We start from the raw sequence: 10,221 nt of genomic DNA, 5'->3' as shown, positions 1-10,221 counted from the left end.
CCCTGCACAGATAACATACTGGTGGATGCCAAATAAGAAATTGTCTAGCAAAACTGTGTATTTTTCTAAGACGTAGAGGTTCCATGGTGTAATGGTTAGCAGTCTGTACTCTGAATCCGAAGATCTGAGTTCAAATCTCAGTGGAACCTGATTTTAAGTAAAGGTCAAACAATGCAACCTTGATGCACACTTGTGTCTCAAGGGAATAAGCTGTGTTGTGGTAAAAGTTGAGACATGATACATCTAGGCATTGTATACAAAGAATGTATGATCTCATGACATTCTTAATATATTCCGAATTTATTCAGTCAGGATAGCCAAATGGTCCGAGCCGCTGGTTCAGGTCACAGCTTTGGACATAATACAGAGTTTTAACAATTTTAGCTCCAAAGTACCTTTCATAACATTACCAAATACATTGCATTTAGATCACCTTCTGTAACAGGTTTCACCATATCATTTTAATGTTTATTTTTTTAATAAGTTCCATTGAGTTTGATTTATGGCTTTGATTAATGTTTAGAAAGTCACAGATGCAGTATAATGATTCTTAAAATTACTTGTTTTATAAAGAAGAATTTTTCAAATACAGACACGTTTCTGTTACCCGCTCTTCCCCCTTTTGACTTTATTTGCATTAATATACGATTTTATTCTTGTAGTATTGGGATTATTTTTATAAAAAGTATTATGACTTTATTCTCGAAATCTCAGAGAACACAGATATGTGGGATATGTTTTGAATGTGCATGCACACAAGCAGAAATGTTGCTGATCAACACATATCAGGGAATATAGTCCATGGGTTTATTATTTGATATTATTTAATTAATGTGTGATTGAAGTAAACTTCATCCGTCTTTAAAGAGTTTACTTCCTCAAACAAAGAAAAAACAAGGGGACGGAGGAGTAAATCCTATCTACATGTGTGCTTACTCAGCGGAGACAACATTAATGGGAAAAGTTGATCTACAGGTGAACAAATATTTGAAAGCAAAACTTTCAAAAAATTCCTGAGAGCCTTACTACATTATATTACATTCTACTTTTATATTTCGAATTGTCACCTGGTGCCTGAATTTTGTTTTCCATGACATTAATAAATATATTTACAACAAATTGGTGCATAAAACAATCACCCAGAAAGCCGCAAATGAAATTTCCCGAGGGAGGAACCCCAGCCCCCCAGCCCCCCGGCTTCACATGTGCCCCGAAACATACGCCCCTGGCATGTAGGCTGCTTGCGAAGGAGACGATTGTATTTCACGCATGCAAGCAGACCTCGCGACGGGAAGTCAGTCGGCTTTCCGTTTCCTGTCTAGAGATCTGCTCAACTACATCACATCATGTAAGCATTAACAGTTTAAAAAAAAAGAACATGCTAAAACGTGTCGCTGCCAAGCTGTTCGGTTTAATAGAAGAGCAGGACCGTGTTTTACCGCATCTTAGCTCGTTGTGCCACCAGCTAAAGAAAGTTAGAAACGAGACGGCGTACACAGACAACGGGGCTCTGCTAACGTTAGCTCCTGTGGCTAAACTATCCGGATAGCATCTAGCTCGCTAGATAATGTCAATGCGTGTAGCTGAACACGCACCATCTTATCGCAGCGGTTTCACCAACGTGCATCTTAGCGAGCAGCTAACGTTAGATGATATGTTATTGCAGGTTGAAGTCAGGTAGAAAAATATCCGCGAAATGCAGCTCGCAGCGCTCTAACGCCTCAACACATTATCAATTCCCTAAACCCACATAACCCTCGCAGCGTAATTAACGGCACCCTCACAGATACGGAACTAATGACTAATGGCGCACATCGCTCCTTCAGCAGCGCGTCTCCACAATCCTCAGAGAGAGAATATTCCGCCGCCTGCACGATAACATCCATTATTTCTTCAGCTTCTGCTCACAGTTTGAGTTATTTGTGACAAGTAAATATGTGTTTGTTTCCTGTGACAATGAATATGTTTATTTCCTGTTTTAATCATTATTAAATTATGTTAAGTTTGGGAACCGCCATTATGAAGTCGGAGACGTACCTCGCGAGCTTAGTAAACTGGTTTTTATGTAATTTTGCAGTTTACTTTTCTGTCTGATTTTAATTAGTAAATAATGTATTTACAAATATATATTAATGAAATAAATACATATTTTGTAAAACCAGTTGATGTTGCTGTGTGATGTCATGTTCTGTGGGATCCCACAGAATACCGTCTTCTATTACAGAACCAGCTCCTGTGATATTGCATCGATACAAATTGCATTCCCCAAAAAGCCTGCCGTTTGAATACTCTTGTCTAAATGACATTTTTACTCACAAGCCCATATGTGGAGTTTTGATACCATACTGGCTGTGAAGAGAGACCTTCACAGTGCAGGTGGAAAGATACCTGTAATATCTGTATACTCTGTCTTAAGTTACAGACTGAAGAATGTCGTTACCGTTTAAAGATAACCCGACCATGCATATGTCACTGTAGGTAGTCTCTTTATATGTCACGTACAGAAACAGTGGTCTGATTTGTGATCCCTATCTCAGCAGAATGCCAAAATCAAAGGAAGTGCTGTCTTCCACGTCTGGGAGTGACTCAGACAGTGAAGTAGAGACCAAGGTTTGTGCTTTAATAATAACTTATCTGTCTGCTGTATCCTTCAAACATGTCTTGAAAAATGAACCACAAAGCAGATAGTATTCCGAGATTGAGTGGGAATGTTCGGCGCACCTCAAGGCTAGATGGCATTGTTATAGTCGAGCAAGTCACGACGAAGACACACTTAAGGATAAGATCTGTAACACACAGACAATAGGCCTCACGTTGATCTGAAAGGTATACATTCCCACAAAAAACCCACCCACAGAAAACAAATGAAGATTCCTCTTCATCCGCCTCATTTATTGCCACGCTGTCAGTGGTAACAGAAATAACTCATGTTTTTAATTTATTACATTTGAAGCAGGAAGTTCTACATCCAACCACAGTAATAATTGTCAACAAATGAATCAGACAATGCATGAATGGTTTGGTTACATCCCCGCAGTTTAGGTCTCTAAATTCCAGAAGTGTCTTTGTGTGAGACTGAGACGAGACCTGGACAAAATGCGGTCGATACTGAGGCGTTCAAGTACTACAACCCTGCTAGGTGGCATGAAACTTAGCTGGTAGTACAGAAAGTGAGCAACTGCTTTAGAGAGTATCTGGTTCTTGGATTAAAAGGTCTGTGGACATAAACACTGAACGGAGAGAAGTCAACTATTAGTAGGGATGCCCATAGCAAGGAATATATTTATATAAATAATAAAATATACAAAATGTTTGGCCCAGTACAGAACGTATTCATTCAATCAGCAGATGCCAACTTCACTATTCTCAAATATTCCACTCTATCTATACAAGTCAGCCCCTGGACTAGATCGCCTACATTTACGACCCATGGCAAGTACAGAATGTGAGGCAAGAATTAGAAAAGTTTTTTTTATTTTTATTTTTTCAGGCAAAGAGAAAGAAGTCAAGTGTACCCGAGAAACCAGCCAAGAAACCAAAGAGTGGAGAGAGTTCCAAGCCAGGTGGCTCATCCAAGGCCAACAGTAATGGCGACGACAACATGTTCCAGGTGGGAGTTACAGGCACACTGTAGTTAAAGCTGTTCAGATGGAGAATTATTATCTACTGTGTACTTTTATTTCATATTCAACAGATCCATTTTATATGTAGGTAATGTATGTAAAATTCATATTTATCAAGGTTAATTGTTGAAATAGACTAAAAGATCAAGTTTTCTTTTAATTCAGTTGTAATTCACTACTACACAAGTGTATGAACAGCACAATGTTTGAGGTATTTTCCCACTGCCAAAAATGTTCTAGGTTAATACCTTGAATATTCTACCTTACGTGTGGACGGAGGTATTGTTGTGTGCTTTTTGAATGGTACCGTAAAAGCCTCAAAATGTACTTCTCCCCAAAAAATGTTTTGTGCAGAAGAAGTCCAGTTGACCGTTGGTTTGCCTCTTACAGATTGGAAAGATGAGGTATGTCAGCGTGAGGGACTTCAAAGGGAAAGTCCTGGTTGACATCAGAGAGTACTGGATGAACCAAGATGGAGAGATGAAGCCGGGGAAAAAGGGTAATCGCATCTCCAAAGCCTGCATATGCTAATGATACGTTTTCAGTGATCTACATTCAGTACATATTTATCTGAAGAACTACGCCAGGAACTGGAAAGATGGATGTGTGATGATTTTAGTTGTTTGCAGTTAAGGCTGGGTGTCGTTCCAAATATGGTAACTTCTGTTCATTGGTTGCAAAAAAGCCAAGATGGCGGCGGCCAAATCAGCAAAGTCTAGGCTTCATAATGGCAGTCCACAAACCAATGGGTGACGTCACAATGACTTTGTCTACTACATTACATTACAGTCATTTAGCAGATGCTTTTATCCAAAGGGACTTACAATTCAGATTCTATATTATTTCTACACCGTAGGCACAGCTACGGGAGCAATTTTGGGGTTAAGTGTCTTGCTCAAGGACACATCGACATGCGACTAGCAGAGCCGGAGCCGGGGATTGAACCGCCGACCCTCTGATTGAAGGACGGCCCTGCCGTTAGCCACAGTCGCCCCCGGTCTACAGTCTATGGTTGATACCTAAAAGGAATTGACCACCGATACCCAGCCCTATTTGCAGTTGCGGTGTAGGACACAGTTTGAACCTGTTGTTTGAACCTGTTGTTTGACATTTCTTGTAGGTATCTCCCTGAATCCTGAACAATGGAGCCAACTGAAGGACCAGATTTCAGACATTGATGAAGCCATTAAGAGAATATAAGCATTCCCTTTAATGTTACCTGTCATACCAATTATGTTAAATTAGCTAATCAGTTTTGTAAAGCGCCTTAGATTGATTTCTGATGGACTTGTTTAGTTTGTGGTTGTATAGATCTAGTGTCGTCCGCATACTGTGGTGTTCTGTGTGAAACTTAATAAATTAAAGGTGTGTGAGGATCATTCTAGTCGGTGGGTAGAATAAAGTGGTGTTTTGGTATTGAACGATAAAAATAGAAAACGAGGCACTAGCTTAATATTGTTGTCAATGTGTGTAAATTTGTGTTCCCGGCTTGACTGACATGCACATTTTTTTGTTTGATCTGACCTTTGTAATACATAGCACCCAACATCAGTGATTTTCATTTGTGAAAGCCGAGTCCACTCTGTCATGTTGTACCTGCAAGCGATTAGATTCATGGTAAACCACGGGATTAGGTTTTGAAAATAAATGATAATATTCAACAAAATTGGCAAATGTAATTATTGAAAGCAATAATTACAATTATTGAAAGCAATAATTACAATTATTGAAAGCTGTATTGGACTTGTGTGACCTGTAAACCAGTTCTGTCAGGTGCTGGGCCTTTGATGCCGTGTAGCGGCCACCAGATGGCAGCAGAGAGTAGAGGTGGTGACGGGGGTGAGTTGCATCCCTCCGAATGCTGATCTGAAGATGTCGTCCTGTTGGAGCAGGGGAAATATTTTCTGGGCTTCTTCTATGACTTCATAGAGAGCTCATCTGTCTGCTGCCAGACAGTTGGCATGCCATACTGTAATACAGTATGACAGCACACGCTATAAAGCAATGGTGTAAGGACATCAGCCTTGTTTTGTTTTTTTTACAGTAGCAGTGGAGTTAGGAGACAAAAAAAGAAAAACAAAGCACCTGCTTTTTATAGTGCTTTCGCCTGATTGGTGAGTTTACAACTAAGCACATAAGTGTACGTACACCTGACGGTTGTGTTTGATCGATCGGTCCTCAGGAAATGATGTTGAAAAGCAGGGCCTTGACATGGCGAAGAAGTCACAATGTACAGAAGATTGGTTTAGTGTTTTGCTCATGTGAGGCTGAGAATGCTCTTAGTGGTGCAGCTGAGGTTTTGCTCTTTGAGCATCAGTTTCAATAAATGTGCTTCATGTGTCATTTTAGTGTGTTAGCGAGTGTGTTCTTTATGAAGCAGTTACATCCTAGTTCAGTTTGTTAGGCTCATCCTAGACAGGTCCTTATTTGCTATAAAGTTATAACACGGTTGTTAAACAAAGTTGAAGTTGTATTTTTGAAAGTGGTATTGTCACAGTGGATCGTTGCACTAATGTCCCTATAGAACCTTAAATTGACATTTAGGAAGTTAGTTTACAAGGAAAGAAAGTACCTTTCCATTAATTGAACTCTGACTTTGGAAGTAAATCACAAATTTGAGTAAAATGAAAATGCTTTTTTATTTTCATCATGCATGGCATTGTGGGACGACAGGGTTCATCAACACCACACTGAATGTAACTTACTTATTGTACTTTTTCAAACCACAGGAAGTACTATGTAGTAAATTCAGCACAGAGATGAAGGGAGGTAGAACAAATGCTGTTATAATAAGCTTATACAGAAGCTTCTTTCCAGCAGCTTATAATTCTAGAGGGATGTTCCAGCCATAAATCAAGCCGAAATGTAATTGTCCTGTTACAGCATTGTTTTGTTGTCGTACAGCTACATTATATACATCAAAAGCTCCTGCTCTGAGCACATGCTCGGAGTTAGAATCCAGATCATCCTTTTCTCACAGACGAAACTGTTGTGGAATTGCCAGCGAGCCTTTTCTGTAGCGAGACCATTTCCCTGAACCGTCAGGGCACCCCGGCTCTTGGTAAAGTTCACATCATCTTGATGCCTGCTGAGAAGAAAAGGGGGTGATGGTAACTGTTTGAACAGAATTTACTGTTTACTGGTATCCTGTCTAGTATAAGGACAGGGGAGTGGAGTACTTGTTGACATTTCCCAGGCACTTTCTACTGTGTGGTTGCGCTTCAAACAAGGAGTGACAACTAACAAATCCCGGGCTTGAAAAACATGCTCCTCAAACATTTCATCCCCTTGTTGACTCATGCATGCCTGCACGTTTCACTCTTTGCCCTCTTTTGGCACACGTGCTGGAAGCCGCGGCTCTAAGGTCGAAAGCAATGATGCACTTCGCTCTGACTTTGGAGATTGTGGATTGTCCTGGAATAATATACTGTTTATTGTCTATACATGTCACTTGGATGTATGTTTTTTTAAATGATTGGCATAGATGAATAATGTGCTTTGGGAATGACAGAGTGAAAACACAGAGGTCTTACGGTTCTCTTACTGCTCTTAAATTTTAGAGCATTTTTAGTCAAGAGATTAGAAAGATAGCTATTCCCTTGTTTAAACCGCGACTTGGACCATTCCGTACCGCCCCTATCAGATGGCACTTATTGTTTTTAATGTGGTCAAATGGGTGTATGGTTGTGTCTCACAAATGTTGGTTATTGCTGAAACACAAGGTTTATTGAGCTAACAGTAGGCAGCACAAGTTGTGTCGTAAATATTCAAGTTATTATTTGTCAAAGGATGCCTCTACCCTGCACTAAATTGTGATTATTATCATCGTTTTCCCCCCCATATTCATCCTGCACAGATGTTTAGACAACAGAGGGCAGCATAAACCAGCTAATGGTACATTTATTCACCACTCTACCTGTTCAACAGTATGTGGATATGGAGAGGCCGGGACCTTATTGTTTGTACATTCCTTTGTTATATAATATTGTTGTTGGTAAAGACTGTGAACAATAACGTATTCATCATAGTCGGTCACGTGTGACCTTCTAACGGACAGGGATATATAACACCATTGACAGTGTGTACACCAGTGGCAGACTCAGGCTGTCTGAAGGGCCAGGGCAAAAAATATCAAAAGGGCACCAGCTGCATGAGGTAGGTCACCAACACACAGAAAGTTTTCTAGCATTTAGTGTAGCCTTTATGGCATCCTGTTTTCACAATTTTAAGGCCACCTTAGAGGGCACTGTATAACATTTTCTCCACTGAAGGGCCACATGGAGAGCACTTCATCATGTTTTCTCTATTGGTAGGGCACCCTAGAGGCCACTTCATCCCATTTTCGCCACTCAAAAGTAACCTTAAAGGGCACTTACTTCATCACGTTTTCTCCACTGCAATGGTAACCTAGAGGGCACTTCATCACATTTCCTCCACTCAAAGGGAACCCTAAAGGACATTTAATGTTTTCTCCACTAGAAAGATACAGTACAGGGCACTTTATCATGTTTTATCTACCATAGAGGCATCCAAGAGGTGGTGTTTGTTTGAACATGGGGGCACCAAGGAAGGCAGTCGACACCACCTGTTAATCATCAATGGTGGCAAAAAAATGGTCAAGCTCTGCTTGCTTTGTGAGGCTGCACTTGATCAACACAGCTCACTCACACTGCATAGACACAGCTGACAAAGCTCTGCATGTGACCATGGCAACACTTAAGGCCCAGCTGTGTATGTACATTGCATCTATTTCAACAAATAGCAACCAAATCCTGCGCGTGCAGAGACTAATGAATTTTCTAGCGTGATATGCTGCTTCAAATTCTACTTAGCTTCAGTACATCCGTTTCAAATTCTTCCGTCTGATAGGAAGTTTTGGAAAGCCTGCACAATATAACATTGTTCAACACGATGTATTAGCAATATATAGCCATATATATAATATAAAATACCAGTTTCAGCTCACTAGTTTTAGCAGCTGCTTACTTATGAGCTGTTATCTCCAAACACACTTTTGACAGGATGTTACGCCTCTTGCTTTTGCATTACTCGGGGGTACAAATGATAAGAGTAAAGTTAATATAATTTAATATGCGACCTATTTCCACTCATCTTCTTTGTTTGCACTTGTTAATGTAGTTCTAAATGCCCCGTGAATTTAATGTTTTCTCTACAGATACGTCCTCTATCTGCAGTAGACGTTCCCTCGTGGTCCCGTTTGTTTCCTTTTTCTTGTATAAATACAGGAAACTTCTTTACAAACAGCTCTTTATATATTTATGGTTGTGTTTTCTTCTGACACTTATCATTCACTTATGTAATGCTTAACCCATAAAATGCAACCAAATATGCATACCTTTCATTGATAGGTTTTATGAACATGTAGGTCTACTCTGGTTTGATTGGCTCCTAGAAATGGTATGGATCAGCTCATCAGTACTACTGACAGAATTCCACCTTTAGTATATTATATTTGTGTTCAAGTCAAGAGCTCCAACAGAAAAAAGCACCAAAAACACTACTTGCTAAAGTATTATTATTGGTGTGCACTGTTATAAGAGAAGAAAACAGGCAATAAAACCAAAATAATTTCACCTGTAACTACATTATAGTAAATATTTGATATTGTTGAGTTGCTATACTGAAGTTCACATGTTAGTCAGTCTTTATTGTCCACGTTGGGAAAACAGTTTTTTTGGCTTCACCACACAGCGTTAAAAACAATATAAAACAAGGATGAGAACAAACATCTGGGGCACAGTATCAACAAACAACATGATTTAAAGTGCATAAATACAATACCAAAGTACAAATAACATGGGAGGAGGAACAGATTAAGATTAAGGCTATGCACTCAGCATTCTAATTGCATTTGGCAAGAAAGACTTACTGTGCACATTTTTGTTAGCTCTTATGTGTATTTATATGTTTGCATATTCCTGACTACAAGAATCTACAAAATGCTAGCAATATATTGCAAATATAAAATATTGTAAATTGTCATTTACCTATGATTAGCCTAGTGATATATTGTGCTGCCAATCTCTGTTATATAATACTGATGTTTATAAGGTTACAGGAAAGGCTGCCTATTCTAGTGATGATGGTATAACTGGTTATTGCTTAGTACTATGTGTCATTTTCATCAGTACTTGTGCTGTACTGATTATTTGCTGAAAAAAAACACCGTTGTGTGTACATGTTAGGATTTCCTCTGGGTAATGGTGAAGTCCAGTATTTCCAAAACACAAAAGAGACTCTCAACTTGCTTTGTCAATAGAAGAGCCGAATCATTTACAAAAACAAAGCGAGCCGAGATCCTCCTGATAACTGTCACTGTGTCTGTTGGAAGACATGGGGGATGGAAGCACAACATCTCACATTCCTCATCCCCACTCTCTGTGAATTTTCCTCAACATCCCTGTGGTGACTTGGCTGCCATCTTACTGCTAAACCAGATGAGGAAAACCAATTTTATTTTCATTTATGTGTCTACACTGCAGAAGGGAGAGAGGGATGGACAGATGAACAACTGCTATTGTTCTCACAATCTGCAATGAATTGTGCATCTGACTACATTTAGGTGATGAAAGTGAGT

The 10,221-nt window shown here is 39.6% G+C and overlaps 1 protein-coding gene across 2 annotated transcripts; it reads left to right on the top strand.

Annotated features, from left to right (window-relative positions):
- The first annotated feature begins 1,221 nt into the window (after positions 1-1,221).
- Positions 1,222-6,526, top strand: LOC116399022 (activated RNA polymerase II transcriptional coactivator p15). 2 transcript variants are annotated; one of them, XM_031875850.1, is made up of 5 exons: positions 1,222-1,348; positions 2,541-2,610; positions 3,491-3,610; positions 4,014-4,122; positions 4,744-6,526. In XM_031875850.1, exons 2-5 carry the CDS (start codon positions 2,542-2,544, stop codon positions 4,821-4,823), a joined length of 378 nt encoding a protein of 125 aa, XP_031731710.1. In that variant the 5' UTR covers positions 1,222-1,348; position 2,541; the 3' UTR covers positions 4,824-6,526. The 2 variants fall into 2 exon arrangements, with proteins under 2 accessions (XP_031731710.1, XP_031731708.1); XM_031875848.1 differs by having other exon boundaries at positions 2,538-2,610.
- The last annotated feature ends 3,695 nt before the right edge of the window (positions 6,527-10,221 follow it).

The sequence above is a fragment of the Anarrhichthys ocellatus genome, unplaced genomic scaffold (genome assembly GCF_004355925.1).
Source record: "Anarrhichthys ocellatus isolate YVR2014 unplaced genomic scaffold, GSC_Weel_1.0 scaffold97, whole genome shotgun sequence".
Lineage (NCBI taxonomy): Eukaryota > Metazoa > Chordata > Actinopteri > Perciformes > Anarhichadidae > Anarrhichthys > Anarrhichthys ocellatus.
The sequence above is the reverse complement of the archived record's forward strand: the minus strand, read 5'-3'. Positions and strand labels throughout refer to the sequence as shown.